The following is a 15,895-nucleotide window of genomic DNA, read 5'->3' as shown; positions in this document are numbered from 1 at the left end:
ACACACACCCAACAATCTAGTAATACAGATGTGACAAGTCATCACCCCAGGAATTTTTCATAAGGCACTTCACAAAACTTTAAAGTCTCTGGCTGGGCCTGTGGTAGACTCATTTTTCTTTTATGAACAAAGCTCTGGGTGAGATGCGAGGGCTAACCAAGCAAAATATTACAGATCAATAAATCTGAGCTTAAGAACCCAGAGATGAAAAATCAATAAATTTTATGTGCACTCTGGGGGTGGGGTCTGACAAGATGCACACACACTCATGGACATAGATCTGATGAGTTCTTCAATTTCCTTTTTTTATTGCACAAGCCCTGACAGTTTTATAACTTTATCCAAATCTCCTCACTTCCTCTCCTTCTTCCACCTGAGAGGACAGTTTTAATCTCCCTCCTTCTATGGGGGTGGATGAACACAGCTGGGGTGCAACTGCCGTATTTTTTGCTCTATAACACGCACCCGACCATAACATGCATATAGTTTTTAGAGGAGAAAAACAAGAAAAAAAATATTCTGAACGAAACAGTGGATGTATGATTTTTGTGGTTCATGCTGTGGCCACAGACATGTGATCTAACAGTGAGTTTTGAGTAGCCCAATGCAAAAATCCTGAGGATCCATGTGGATCCATGCTTTGTAACCACGTTTTTGCACCACTGTGGCCCCAGGCAACAGTGGGTGCATGATTTTTTTGGTCAAGATGTAGCCATGGGCATGCTATGTGATCTGATGGTGAATTTGGGGTGACCCAGTGCAAAAATCCCGAGGATCCATGTGGATCCGTGCTTTGTAACCACGTTTTAAGTGGGCAGGGAAGGAAAAGCACTCAAGGGACAAGGAGCACGCGTGGGGTGTGTGGAGAAGGATGCTGCTAATAATGCAGGCGAGGGGTTGAAGGGGAGAAGGAACACGCGTGGGGTGTGTGGAGAAGGATGCTGCTAATAATGCAGGAGAGGGGTTGAAGGGGAGAAGGAACACGCGTAGGGTGTGTGGAGAAGGATGCTGCTAATAATGCAGGCGAGGGGTTGAAGGGGAGAAGGAACACGCGTGGGGTGTGTGGAGAAGGATGCTGCTAATAATGCAGGAGAGGGGTATAAGGGGAGAAGGCTCCTCTCCTCTCCCACTTTGCTCCTTTAAAGCAAGTAGGCTCTGTTTTTCTCCCTCATCCCCGGCTTAGCGAGCTGAAAACCTTTGCTGCTATGTAGCGAGCTGAGTGGGGAGGAGAGAGGGAAAGAGAGCCTGCTTGCTTTAAAGGAACCAACCGGACAGGAGCCGCTTATACTCGTGTAAGCGGCTCCTCTCCTCTCCCGCTTTGCTCCTCCCATCAGATGTCAAGGAGATAAGCACCGTATTTTTTGCTCTATAAGATGCACCAGACCACAAGACGCACCTAGTTTTTGGAAGAGGAAAACAAGAAAAAAAATATTCTGAATCCCAGAAGCCAGGACAGCCAGCAGCATCGCAGTGCAGCGATCCCGCTGGCTGTCTTGGCTTATGGGATAGCCGCGTGCAGCCTCTCCCAGGCAGGGGGGGGGGGAAATTCCCCCTGCCTGGGAGAGGCTGCGCGCGGCTAAGGCTCCCCCAAGAGCCGCGCTCCCTTTAAAGAGTGTGCGGAGTGTGTGTGCGGCTCTTGGGGGCTTTTCCCCGAGGAGGGAGAAGGGCAGTCCCTCTCCCTCCTCAGGGAAAAGCCCTGAAGAGCCGCACACACACTCCACACGGCTCTTTAAAGGGAGCGCTGAACAGAACCTCCAGCCTGCATTTGCTCCATAAGATGCACACGCATTCCCCCTTACTTTTTAGGAGGGGGAAAGTGCGTCTTATAGAGTGAAAAATATGGTAACTATATAACCTTTAGAAGACACCTGAAGGCAGCCCTGTATAGGGAAGCTTTTTAAGGTTTAATGTTTTATTATGTTTTTATATACGTTGGAAGCCGCCCAGAGTGGCTGGGGCAACGCAGTCAGATGGGCGGGGGTACAAGTAATAGATTATGATGATCAAGAATGAATTCCAGATGTTGTGAAAACTGGGATTGGTATGGATAGGCTGTGAATATTCTGTTAGGTTTCTTCATATTGTAAACTAACAAAATATTAACAAGGATGATTTTATTTTTGGAACCATGGAGATCAGGTTTTGAATGTGCCTCCATGGAGAAGGGTACCTCTAAGAAGCAGGCATGATGCAATGTGGGACTGACATCATGCATATTGAAGAAAACCACACGGCTCTCGACGGTCCCACCAGCACCTTCATCTGTAGTACAGAACAGAGGAGTGCCAGCATCTATGGACTGTGGTGAAGTGTGATTTGTGCCCTGGATATGAATCTGACAAGTCTCAAAGACCACCATGCAGATATGCCTCTAGGCTAATGATTCAGGCAGTGAGGGAAATTGCTGGAGAATGCTCCCATCTGTGTCTTACAGTGCTCATGGGTTTTGTCTATAAATTACTCCAGCCACTGAACAAAAAACCCCCCAAAACCTTTGCTTCTTTTCTTCTAAACTAATTTTCTTTTACGCAGTTCTCCGCAGAGATTAGTAACATAGTCAAAAGGCTCAGGGTGCTGCTATTAAATATTGCGTTTTCTCCTCCACTCTTTATTTTCATACATCTTTATTTAGTTTATTTCCCCCCTTTATTACTTCCCGTCGGGTGAAATGCCTTATTGCTTGCTCTTCGTTTATTTATTTGCAGGAACATTTCATTCTGCAGCCAAGGACGTTTTTATTTCTTGCAGCTACCCAGAGGCACTCAGGGAAGCAAAAAGATTCCAACAAACCTTTTCTCCCACAAGCAAATGAAAAAGCGTAACGAAAAGATGAGCACTGACATTAATGGGATGCAGCAACAAATGCAAAAGATCATTTTCATTATGGAAGATTTCCCCTCATCAGCATTAAGTGAGAATGCTTTGTTTCAAATGCCAGAACTGGGTAATGTGAGAAGATTCTACAGCCAAGCATGAACAACATAGACTCTTGTGGCATCATAAACTAACACATCTATTATGGTATAAGCTTTTGATGGGATGCTGTACATGAATACCATATGTGCCACTCTAAAAGCGCGGGGGAAACTTGTGTGAAATAGAAAGGTGACAAAAGTAATTCACACAAACAATTTGAAACAGACTTATGGGCATACCAGAGCTACATAGTTTGGTCTGCTAATCTGTTCCCACTGACTAATTAACTAATTTTATTTATTAGATTTATCTGCCACCCTTTATCAAAAGATTTCAGGGTGGTTCACAAGATAAAAATACAAGAAAAAAAGCACAAATAAAAAGTTAGAACAGAAACAACAAAACAATAGCCCACCCCAAACACATTTAAAAGGACGTAGAATATTAATCAGCCAAAGGCCTGGTTAAAGAGGAATGTTTTTGCCTGGCACCTAAAAATATATATATAATGAAGGCACCAGGCGAACCTTCCTGGGGAGAGCATTCCACAAACATTCTGCATTTTCATCATAAATGGAACACTGTCAAAAGCTGGAGCATTTCTGGAAGTCAGCCTAAACACAGAAGCTTCCCCCCTTAATTCCTTATCTGTAGTTCATAGCTCTGTGCTGTGGTCATACACTCAGACAAGGATGCCTATACTTTGCAAAGGGAATTTGGTGTAGCCAATAATGCTGATGACGACCAGCAAAAGACCTTTCTTTGGGGCTTCCCACAGGCATCTGGTTGGCCACCGTGAGAACAGGTCGCCAGACTAGAAGGGCCATTGACCACTGGCTCTTCTTATGTTCTTAAAAGCTTAATGAAGAGAAAGTAATAACCGCAGCAGTTGGCTGTTCCTAATACTGGAGCAGCTTGGATTCCAAGCAGCAATTCCGTCCAGTGAAGTCATGCCATTCCTGGTCTCTAATTGTATCACTACTTAGTCTAGTACTTACCATTACTATGTTGGCTAGGTGAGCAGATATCAGGGCGTACACACCTCCAGATGAGCCCACGACAGGTGCAGTCATATCAGCAATAGACACTGCTAAGGAACCTTAGAGAGAGAAAAGGGGAGGGGGGAAACTTTTATTGCAAACACCTTGCTAAGCAAGAGTCAATCTTCTTCCTCTTTTTTTTTTTTTTGCACATGAAGTTCTCAGAAAAAGGGGCATTTACAGATTATCACAAACCTTGCTAAGTAAAGGAGCTGACCTCTTCCCTCTTTTTCGCACATGGAAAGGGCACCTACAGATTGTTGTTAATTCGTTCTGGAGGTCCGTTCTTAACCTGAAACTGTTCTTAACCTGAAGCACCACTTTAGCTCATGGGGCCTCCTGCTGCTGCTACGCTGCCAGAGCACGATTTCTGTTCTTATCCTGAAGCAAAGTTCTTTACCCGAGGTACTATTTCTGGGTTAGTGGAGTCTGTAACCTGAAGTGTATGTAACCCAAGGTACCACTGTAGTATGTGAAGCCACAGTCAATGACAGGCAGAGTCAAATCAATCTAATTTTGGGCGTGGGGAGAGAACTGGGCCAGTCCTGCTTTCCAAGCCTAAATCATTTTGCTGATGGAGGAAAAGTACAAGGTGGTCACACACACACACACACACACACACACACACACACACACACCCTGACCCTCTTGCAGCTAAAAGACACTTGGGGAGGAAATTGGTCATATGGTCCCCATGCATATTTGCATCCTAGTGGGGATGAGACACTAGCCTAACTTAAAGTCCCAGTTGAGTGAGGCTTTGCACCTGTGCACTCTCTGTTCCGAGGGCTCTATGCAGCCCTATATCTACATCCATTTTAGAGGTGGGATGGGAAGTTAAAACGCACACCATTGTGCTCGTGTCTTCCAATCAGTAGAGCCTGGATCCAGGGTCCATTTTGCTACAGGGAGGTTACCTGTAATTTGCAAGGCTAGGGAACAAAACCAAATGAACTCGTGCAGGACCACACACAAAAACCTATTGGGAACTTTTGTGATTTGGGCACTTTTCTACTAATAATGGGCAGTGTCATAGATAGGTCCCCTGAAGTCGTTATTTGAATTGGAGTCGCGTTTTGGAAATGTAATCACTGTTTCGAGACTTTCCAGCGCTCTCACGCAAATGGAGATTGCGCTTGTTTCCCAAAGTCTGCACACCTGACAAGTTAGATCAGAAGCAAAGAGCAGATGATGTGGACAAATGGGCTGGCCGCATGCTAGAAAGACAAGCTAACTGGCAGCTGATGCTATAGCTGCTGAAGGCCAAGCTACAAATTCCCCTTCACCATTTTTAAAAACAAACAAAAAGGTCACTGGCACTTGCATTTAGGTGTGGGGGGTTCTAATTCTTTCTGTACCAAATTCCCCCCTCAAGCTGCTTTTCTCTGCACACACACAGAGAAAAAAGAGACACTCCTCCTCAGCCATCCTTCCTGCACTCTCAAAGGCATCCTCCAATGGCTTGGGGACAGGCCACCTGAAGGATCATCCCCTTCCATATATACTTGGCCAGGCCCTAAGATTTCAGGCCTACTTCTCCCTGAGTTGAAGGAGAGAAGGCAAGTCCACAACCTCCCAAGGGAGAGCGTTCCACTGTTGAACAGCTCTTACTGTCAAAAATTTTTTTTACCGTATGTTTAGTTGGAATTTCCTTTCTTGCAACTTGAAGCCATTGGTTCGAGTCCTACCCTCCAGAGCAGGAGAAAGCAAGCTTGTTCCCTCTTCCATGTGACAGCCCTTGAGATATTTGAAGATGGCTATCGCATCTCCTCTCAGCCTCCTCTTTTCCAGGCTAAACATACCCCAGCACCTTCAATTGCTGCTGATAAGGCTTAGTTTCCAGACCCTTGATAATCTTGGTTTCCCTCCTCTGCACATGTTCCAGCTTGTCAAAGTCTTTCTTATATTGTGGTGCCCAGAACTGGACACAGTATTCCATGTGTGGTCTGATCAAGGCAGAATAGAGCGGTACTATTACGGTACTTCCCTTGATCTGGACACTATACTTCTGTGAATGCAGCCTAGAATAGCATTAGCTTTTCTTGCTGCTGCATCTCATGGTTTACTCATGTTAATCTTGTGTGGACTTGTACCACTGGCTATGTCAGTCATAGGACCAGATACCCCTCCCTATTCCTAGCTTTCTAATCCAATTATGACATATATGCTTCCCACCTCCATGTACTGCCTCATAGTACATAACTCTCTATTTTTATTTGTTCAATAAGGCACACTTCGATTGCAGCTTTATTTGTTCATTGTAGCAAGACTTGCTATATAGGTAAGGACCAGGGCAAGGGAAAGGGACAAATAGCTAAACCTGCCAATCACTGCCCCAGCCATCCCATGACACCCTCCCTGCAGTTGCCTCTTGCTCTCTCCTCTTGTTATAATTAGATTTGATCTATCATCAAGCCAGCTTCCTTCACCTCCAAACTGCAGAGGCGCAAGACGTGAATAACAAATGCAGTACAAATGTAAAAATCAATCAGTCCATGAAGATCTATCATAGATTTACTGGTCATTGGAAAGTTGCCATGTTGGGCCCGAACCAAAAACCTTCAGCTGACAATTACTGACACTGCGGTAAACAAAGGTAAAGCCAAATCAGATATATAGATTAAAAAATGACTCCTGGGTACTTTATGCCTCAGGAAATCTCTTCACATGAAAAAAGGGTAAAGGTAAAGGGACCCCTGACCATTAGGTCCAGTCGTGACCGACTCTGGGGTTGCAGCGCTCATCTCGCTCTATGGGCCGAGGGAGCCGGCGTTTGTCCGCAGACAGCTTCCGGGTCATGTGGCCAGCATGACTAAGCCGCTTCTGGCGAACCAGAGCAGCGCACGGAAACGCCGTTTACCTTCCCGCCGGAGCGGTTCCTATTTATCTACTTGCACTTGACGTGCTTTCGAACTGCTAGGTTGGCAGGAGCTGGGACCGAGCAACGGGAGCTCACCCCGTCACAGGGATTCGAACCGCCGACCTTCTGATCAGCAAGTCCTAGGCTCTGTGGTTTAACCCACAGCGCCACCCATGTCCCTGAAAAAAGGGTAGTAAGCCCCAAAACTGCATCTACGGCCTTATAACTGATTTCTCCCCCTCATAACTAATGCTTAATTATAGTAGTTCCTGATCCTGCGCTCACTGTACAGCTCAACTGAGAAATGGGATCCTCCTTAATGAGGGTCCTGGTTGCGTGTGGGCCCCTAAGGCACCCCCACAGGGTAAGCTGTTCTGGGCATGGCCCAAGACTTAACAGTCAGGCCCTCAGATCACGCCAGGCTGTTTGTGCCAATCCGGATGGACGGCGTGATTCCGGGGCCTATAAAAGCGGCAGCGCGATGTAATCGGGGGCACTTGCTTTGTGCTGCCAAACACCCTCCCCCCTCCCTAATTTTAGGTGCTGCTGCTTAGGCCTTGCTTTGGATTGGGTCACCTGTTTTGGAACAGGGGCTGGGTAGGAATTTTCCCATTTGGCAGATTGGCTGTAGCAACTTGGTTTTCGCCTACCCCCTTAGCAATCGTCACTACTTGGTAAGGTTAGGTGGTTAGGCATTGGCTTGCTGAAATGTGTGGGAGGGGAGGTGTGGCCATCACCTGCCCCTCCATGAAGAAGGGTATTCCGGTAAAGGAATCTGGGGGTCCTGGATCTCGTCCGAAGTCCACTTGAGGGGCTAGGGCCATGCCAGGGCCACAGGAACCCCGGGGTGAGCTTCGGTTGATCTCCATCGACGTTGCTCCCTTGTTTGGTGTTTACCCTTTCAGACTACCATCCAGAGAGGCAGGAGTCAGTTTTAGTCTGTTGCCAATGCCTAAGCCAATACCGCTCACTTTGCTGTAATAAATAAAGTTGTGGCCTAAAATTTTGCTCAATAACTTAAACTAAAATTATGTGTCAGTGTGTAGTTATTTACAGGGGAAGGGCTTGGGGGCCTCAAAGCACAAACACGGCACTAGGGAAAACTACAATAACTTTCTCAGTTGCCAACAGAAGTCCTGTTCACATGTCTTCATTTAAACATGCAACAGCTTAGACCCCCCATAATCCTGAGCTGATGGGCTCCCCTCCCAGCTTTCACATTTTTAGTGCAAACGTCTGAAGAAGGTTTCTATGTATGCTCTTTTAACAAGCTTAGAATCATCACAGCAATTAGCAAACAGGAATCTTGACAAGACAGAGGATCCTACTGCAGAGAGATGTGTAGGCACATTGAAGCGGAGCCCTTGTGCCTGGAGGTTGGAAGAAAAATTTATCAGGTCCACATTTTAAAGTGGACCAACGCAATTTACACTCCCTGAAACAATCAGCAAAACAATTCACAGCTATCCTCTGTAATTTGAACATCTATGAATCTTGTGATGTAGGCAAATGACATGTACAAAAATACATAGATAGGTGAAAAGAAAATAACAGTGTATTATATTAGGGAGAATGCTTGCAAAATGTAAATATTAGACAAATTGCGCATTAGAAGGAAAGCAAACTAAAATGTTAGATTTTTTTATGTAGCTTAAAAAAAATGACAAACTGATGCAGAAATGTGAACTGAACTAAATACTAGAAAAATAAGAAACTGAGAGAAACCAAATTTGACAGATTAGTCCATCCCAAACAGGGGCCCGTGTGGTCTGAAACATTCAGCTTCTCACAGTGCCTTCAAAGGAGGAACTATGATCACACCTTGACAAACTCTAGACTTGGTTTGATTTTATTTCCATGCAGTGTCATATTTTTAAAATTACTGCAACCAGTGATATTTTTCTAGAAAAAGAGGTGCCGGAGCTCACGGTGAACGCCTCCCTTGTTGTCTAATAACAGCAATGGCGCCCACCTGAGACGTGCCAGAACTGAGTTATGGTGAGCTGCTGCTGAAAAAAAGCCCTGACTGAAAAATTTATATAGTGTTGATAAGGACAACATTATGGTGGCGAAAGATAAAGAATCCTGGAAATTTAGCTAGCTAGAATGATGATAATAGCAATTATAAATTCACCCACCCATACCACTCTGCTGACCATGGCAAATGATGGGCACCTTCTCACACAGGAACCTCAACCATGGAGATGAACCACAATTTCAGTATCAGCCAATATCAGGTTTATTCACCCACACAACGTACCTGCTACAACTCCAGCAATGTAGACAAACCCGATCCTTGCAGCACCATGTACCATTTCAAGGGGGACTCCAACTAGAAGTTGAAGGACAACATTGAGTCCAAGGTGCTCTATCCTGGGGGAAATGGAAATAGCATTAAAAAATAAAATAAATAAAATTCTGGCATTACAGGGGGTTGGATTAGATGACCTTGAGGGACCCTTCCAACTTTACAATTCTGTATGATTCCCTTTGGTACCAACAGACAAGTACAGAGACTTTGTATGAATAAATAAGTCACCATCTTAGTGCCAGGGTTTTGGGTGGTTTTTTTAAAGTTTATTTTTATCTAGGTTAAAATAGATGATTTCCCTAAGTGGGGGGAGAATGTCATGATTCGGATTTAATAACCCTGTCTTTAAACTGTGTTAATTAGCAAAGTATATTTGCAAGCAGAACAATTAAGGATATTGCTTATAGGCTGGAAGACTCTGGTATAAATCTCAGCTCATCTACTAACTGGTTGGACAGCCTTAGGCAAGCCACCACCTCTTAAGATAGCTAGAAAATGGCCCTCACAGTTCCAAGTAGTTAAGTAGCTACAAAACTTAACCAGCCTTGATTTACTGCCTTCTCCCACCTATTATAGCCAGGGTGTGTGTGGGGGGGGGGAACCCACAGATTATCATGTTAGCAAACTTAAAAGTGCCTTTGTACTCAGGATCATTTAGAATTGGGTTTGTTTGTTTTTAATGGGGAAAATACCATTTGGAAAAAAGATTTTAAGAATCCCTTATATAGAAGGAAGTAGAACGAGATGCAGGGTAGTACATAAGAAAAGTCATGGGAAGATGCCCAATGTTTTCTAATGCCTCTTGCGGGGCAATGATTTATTTCGATTAGAAGACCCTTAGAGGTTCTGTCCCTCAGTGTGTTTGATGCATGCCTGTTCTTTTAAAAAAACGTCTCAAGAAGCATTCCATTCAGCCCAACTCCTACTGCAGCCAGGAGCATCGGAGCCCCATGGTCAATAAGCACCCATAAAACATAATTAGCTTTCCCATGCTCTGAATGTGTCATTCTTTAGATGACAATATAATTGATTTATCAAGGCTTCACCTTCTCCGCAACCAAACAAATGGGCCCTCGAATCAATGCAAGTCATTAGTTATGGCAGCAATACAAATGGGTGGGCCTCACAGATAATTAACGTCCGCTCAGCTTTAAAGCGGAAGGCAAAAATTTACAGCTTTGGTTTCTTAGAAAGCTTTTCTCCATCGGGATCAAGACACAAACAGCACATTTTGGGGAGCTCTCAGTCACCCTTAACAACTGCCTTCTCCTCAGCTACCTTCTGGCTGTCACAAACACCCATAAAAAAAGCAGATGAGCACAGTAAATTAAGAGTTTCAAATTAACATTTTAAAGTCACAGCAGGAAGTATGACAACAATAGACTTCACCACCTTTATATTAGCTTGCCTTTTTGGGTTGGGGAGAGAGGAATAATGGCCTCACCATTAAAAGAAGAAAGAAAGAGGTTATTACTACTCTTCCAGAGATTTATTTTATTCTCTGAATGTGAAAATAATCTAATGAGGGTAGGCTGGCTATAAATGATGGTTTAGCTACCTAACTGTAGTAAGTATTCCATCATTAAAAAATAAATAAAGCAGGGGTTGCTTCTCAAGTGGGGAATGTGTGTGCACACGGTTTTGATAGCTTACACTTCCAAAAGATTTAGAATCCACTGCAAAAAAAAAAAGTAATAAGGCTGTGCTGGCTAAGTCTCTTAATATTTACAGATGTGAGGCATTGGATAGTGTATCTTCCCAAGAGTTTCCCTTGGAAACCAGCCAAAGTTGTGAAAGAAACGTGATAATTAAAAGGTTCAGCACATTTTTCCAAGCAACACGACAGCCTAACAGCAACAAGATACTTGTCAAGGCAGAGGTTAGCATTTTGTGGGAAAGGGAGGCATATTGAAGCATAGTTTAAGCACTTATATCTTTTTAAGGTTTCAACCTGTTTTGCAAATCTCTATGGATAAAGGCAGTCTTTTTTGGCTCATATTGCAATTAACATGCACGGGTTCTAAAATGTAAAAGTGGCATTACAGCGGTGGGTCGAAGAGCGTGACCAGGCCTGTAGTGGGCAGGGAGACAGTGTTTAATCCTGCCTGCTGGTACTGTCCCAATGAAAATCTCTCACCACCACCTCAAGCAACTTGAAGGATGCTCCTATCAGAAAGCAAGCAAATTATGCAAAAATCCTGCGGATCTGTCAGACAAAGATACTTAGCGCTATGAAGTCAAGAATGATATACCCATATTTCCTCCTTCAGCTTCTGCCCCTGCTGTCCTATGACCAGCAGGCAATATAAACCAGCTCTTACAGAACATGGTTTTATCTAAAGATCGCAAATCATTTTAAAAAATGGGGACCGTGTGTAATACTTTTTTATGGACACCTAAGAGCAACAGGATTCTCCCAGCGTTTTAGTTTCAGAGCAGAAGACCTGGGGCGTGATTCAGGTTTAAGGGGCCCTCCAATGGTGCCCTCTCCTCTGTTGATGTGTTGCAGTGGGCTCGTCTGGCAGGAGTGGAAACACCAGTACTCCAAGAAGTGCCAAGGTGGTTGGAGACGACTATTTTGTGACAATATGCTGAAGGAGGCCATTGTCTGAAACTAAAATGGCAGCTAGACCCAGCTGCCTACCACTGCTTGGAGTGCCAGGCTGGATTTGTTTTTATGGGGGGGGGGCAGGGTAAACATCAGCAGGGCCCCCCAGCAGCTGTCCAAGAATGCCAGGCAGTGGCTTAGTTTGTGTGTGTGTGTGTCACAGGGGCAGTTGCCCCAGGCACAAAATTGTTAGGGGGTGCAAACTTTCAACACCCAGTGCTGCCTCAATACAGTTGTGTGCTTTCATTGCTGGGCTCTGTTGAAAATGGCTTCTCCATGCAAACCAGGAAGTGATCTTTCCAGACAACAGAACTACTTTTATTTGCTTATCTCCGCGGATGGGATCTCCTGGGTGACGTGGATGCCGTTGAATGTGCATGCGTACTCTGTCTGTTTCCCTCCCTCTCACCTCCTCTGTACAGCCCCGGGCGTTGGCAACCCACGCTATGCCACTGATGGCAGCTCTGTGTCACCCCCTGTCTTTCCCATGAGGTAAGGGAACCCCACCCCACCCCCCAAGAAATTCAGCACCCCTTTTCCCCTAGAACTCACCCTGCATGCATGAATATGTAGGTGAGGTACCTCCAGGCCTGGGCACGGAGCTGAGGATGATATAACAATGAGTTCTTCAAATATAAGGGATGGGTGACTTGCAGCACAAACCTATCTAGTACCACTCCATTGTAAAGAAAGAAGGCAACCTAGGAAAGCAGGGAGATCGCACAGTTAAGTGTAATTCATTCAAGCATCTGGCCGAGAAAATATACGCAAGGAGACATACAGGCTTAATTCCAGCAAGTGCAGTAATGGCTAAAGGTTTGTCCAGATCTTCTCTCTCACATGTTTGCTGTACATGGGGGGGGGGCAGGGATGTGGGATTACGCTGCTACCCATTTAAGCTTTGATGGCGACCCACGCCCCCAATAGCTCCGTGTTTTGTGCCAGTGTGGAAGGGGGCCAATGTGTGCACACAGACATGTGCACACCGCTTCTCCTTCACAGGAGCAGAACCTCAGGTTAGCCAGACTTCCTGCTTCTGTGGAGCAGCCCTGTGTCCATACACTGGCATGAGCTAAAGCCCCCTTTCACACTGGTGTCACACATGTGGCTGTGGGAGGGTGTGTGGCTGGTGGACATGCAGACATCAATGGGACTGGTTTGTTGCAACTACCGTATTTTTCTGTATATAAGGCTAGGTTTCCCCCCTAAAAAATAATGTCAAAAATTAGGGGCTGTCTTATACACGGGTAGTGATGAGGGTGGACTGGCGACAATCTGAATCCCCAAAAATAGGGGGGCGTCTTATATATGGGGGCATCTTATAGATGGTAAATACCGTCCCAACGCTTTCAGCAGGATTCAGACTAACTTCTGCTTGGTGCATTTCCATATGGGGGACTTTAGTCTGATTATTGTTTAAATTGGTTCTTAAAACAATGCTAGCTAGAAGATACACACACATTTTTTTAAAAATCTCTCTTCTCCTTTCTATGACCACATTCATACATGCCATACATGGCAAGAGGCTCAAAGGCATTTTTTTTAGTAGCGCCTAGTGTGACACTTGTATCTCAAGTCTCTTGGGAATAGGATTTGTTCCTGAAACCCAGAACACCTGCCCATTTATTAAAATGTGTTGACAGCCTTTCTACAGCACCTCCCATTGTTTTAAATTGTTCAATGTGGAATGATTAAAACAACTGTAAAATATACTCAGTCAGAAACGCAGAATTGCTTCTTGTCTCCCTCTCTTCTACTTGGAGACATATGGTATGACACAAATTGGGACATAGCTGCACATTTCATCATGCTGCACATTTTCCCATCTCACCTCACATTATTAACTGCAGAAATGAGGGTGCAGAAATTCATGCCTTGCGTTATACAGTGGTACCTCAGGTTACATACGCTTCAGGTTACAGCCTCTGCTAACCCAGAAATAGTACCTCGGGTTAAGAACTTTGCTTCAGGATGAGAACAGAAATTGTGCTCCGGTGGCATGGCAGCAGCAGGAGGCCCCATTAGTTAAAGTGGTGCTTCAGGTTAAGAACAGTTTCAGGTTAAGAACAGACCTCTGGAACGAATTAAGTACTTAACCCGAGGTACCACTGTACCAGATACTATTACCTGCTCCACGCCCTGGTTAATGTCTAGTTTCAAAAGCACCACATTTCAAAAGCACCAGAAATCTGGTGGGTCTTCATAGGGAGGCTGCTCCATAACAAACGCAGCTTGCTGGGTGGAGAAGAGCTGGTATTATAGCTTCCTGGCAAGTGGGTCACTGGGAGGGAGAAGGACGAGGCAGTGGGGAGGTCGCCATGGCGCATATGCACAGGCCAAGCCAATCTGGTGCTCTTGCCAGTGCACTGGCGCTACATCAGCCACCCTGCCATCTTGCCCCTTCCCTCCCTCTCCCAGTAAGTAGCAGTGACTCACCGGTCAGGAAGGTAGCACAGTGCCTCTGCTCCACGCAGCGAGCTTCTTCTGGGCTACACTGCTAAGCACTACTAGAACTCCCCTCTTAGAAACTTGAGGTACTGAGAGCAAGGCACCACCGGAAAATCTTGAAAGTCGGGAAGGTTCATATGGCAGGAAGCACTCTTGCACATGCTTGGATCCTTATAGGTAGGGTCTTCAAGGTCTCAAAACTGCTCTTTGTATTGGGTTGGGAAGCACAGAGGCAGCCAGTGGAGATGAGCAACAATCCGTTGAATAAGTTGCCTACTATCCAGTGGTGCGGTTAGACTTATTTTAGACTTTGGACCTTTTGGATTTATGGAGATCCCCTTCTTTGGTTTGTAAGGGGTGCTTCAACATGTGGTAAGCCAGTTGTGCTGTGTCGTTGGACCCTCCTACTCATTCTGATGAGTGGGACCTGGACACCTGCCCTAAAGTCCTACCACTGATGTGCTGCCCACCCCTACAAGCCGGGCTTTGCACCAGCTGAAGCTGGAAATCTCCTCTTACATGTGAGATGTCTAGGGCATGATCTTTGCCATCAAGGAAGAGCCCTCAGGAGCCTTGGAAGATAAAAGGCCCTCCTAGATGCAGTTAGCACCCAGGAGCAACCTTAAGGTTACTCACAGACCTAGTTAGCAAGGATGTAACCCCCACCTGGAACAGGTAAACACATTTACCCGGAATCTCTTTGCTAGCTTGGGAGATACTTGCCTCTACAATGGTGATGGCAATCATGAACCAAGGTGGGGGGCAGCAGGTGTAGCTATCGTAATACCACTTCCGATCGATCTCACGCGGCAGAGTCTCATACGCAACGTGGCGGATCAGCCGCTGAGAAAGGCTCAGTCCCGTCTCCTCCAGCAGGGCCTTGCTGCACAGCCTCCGGTTCCCCTGCAAGATGGCTTGGCGAAAGCTGTTGGACCTTTTGTTACTCATCTGGAGGAGAAGATCAAAGGAAAGGATGAGGAGGGGGAATTAACAAGCTGGAATCAAGTAATGGCTTGGTGGTTAGACTGAATGCGGTGATATAATATATAAGCTGTACTCCGAACAGACCCACTGAAATCAATTAGTTCATAAGTTAATTCCACTTATTTCAATATGTCTACTCTGAGTATGAAGGTAGTTGGATATCACTCAGGGAATTAAGTCGGCTTGGCAAATGAGGGCATGAAAAAAATGCCAAGATGGAGAAGTTTAGCAGATTTAGGTAAAATGAACCCAGATCAGGGTACCTTGCAGCCCTTTCTACTTGTATCAAGCTCTAGGTCAAAAGAACATTAACTGGCTCTCATTCCACAAAGAATTACCTCCAAATTAACATAAAACAAACGTGCTAAATGCATCACGTGGGTTCTACTCTGCTGAAAATCTCATGTAGAATAGCCATTGCCATTTCTTTTCAGAAAGTGGTCGTTAAAATTGGTTGTTAGAAGACTAATTTTTGGTGCCTCCAAACAAGAAACATCCCATATGCTCTTATTCAAAAAGACACTTCTTGGCAAATTAACAACATTTGATCTATTAATCAGAGCAGGATATAGAAAAGGCCTGACTGGCAAGCTCTACTCCTTCATTGAGAAATGTGGGTAGTGTTGTTTTTTTTTTGTAAGAAAGCAAGTGGGGGAAGAGATATGTGGTGCAGTATGCCAGGTAATGACTGGAATGGAATTTAGTCAAATACTCAGCCTTAGCTGATA

At 45.1% G+C, this 15,895-nt stretch overlaps 2 protein-coding genes across 12 annotated transcripts in view; both read right to left on the bottom strand.

Moving 5' to 3' along the window:
- Positions 1–15,895, bottom strand: part of RNF135 (ring finger protein 135) — a 223,936-nt gene that overhangs the window by 17,631 nt on the left and 190,410 nt on the right. The window lies entirely within an intron of this gene.
- RHBDL3 (rhomboid like 3) overlaps positions 1–15,895 on the bottom strand; it is a 132,375-nt gene that overhangs the window by 17,631 nt on the left and 98,849 nt on the right. For 8 of the 11 annotated variants that reach the window (XM_083727648.1, XM_083727651.1, XM_083727642.1 and 5 more), the window contains 4 exons: positions 14,907–15,131; positions 12,288–12,436; positions 9,077–9,189; positions 3,915–4,015 (listed from right to left, as the gene is read on the bottom strand). In XM_083727648.1, the coding sequence (XP_083583774.1) occupies positions 3,915–4,015; positions 9,077–9,189; positions 12,288–12,436; positions 14,907–15,131 (588 nt within the window). The remainder of the gene's footprint in view (positions 1–3,914; positions 4,016–9,076; positions 9,190–12,287; positions 12,437–14,906; positions 15,132–15,895) is intronic. The other 3 variants (XM_083727646.1, XM_083727647.1, XM_083727649.1) reach the window with 3 other exon arrangements.

Source organism: Podarcis gaigeae, assembly GCF_964106915.1.
Source record: "Podarcis gaigeae genome assembly, chromosome: 2".
In the NCBI taxonomy this organism is placed as follows: domain Eukaryota; kingdom Metazoa; phylum Chordata; class Lepidosauria; order Squamata; family Lacertidae; genus Podarcis; species Podarcis gaigeae.
Note: the sequence above shows the minus strand (reverse complement) of the source record. Positions and strands in the feature narration are given on the sequence as shown.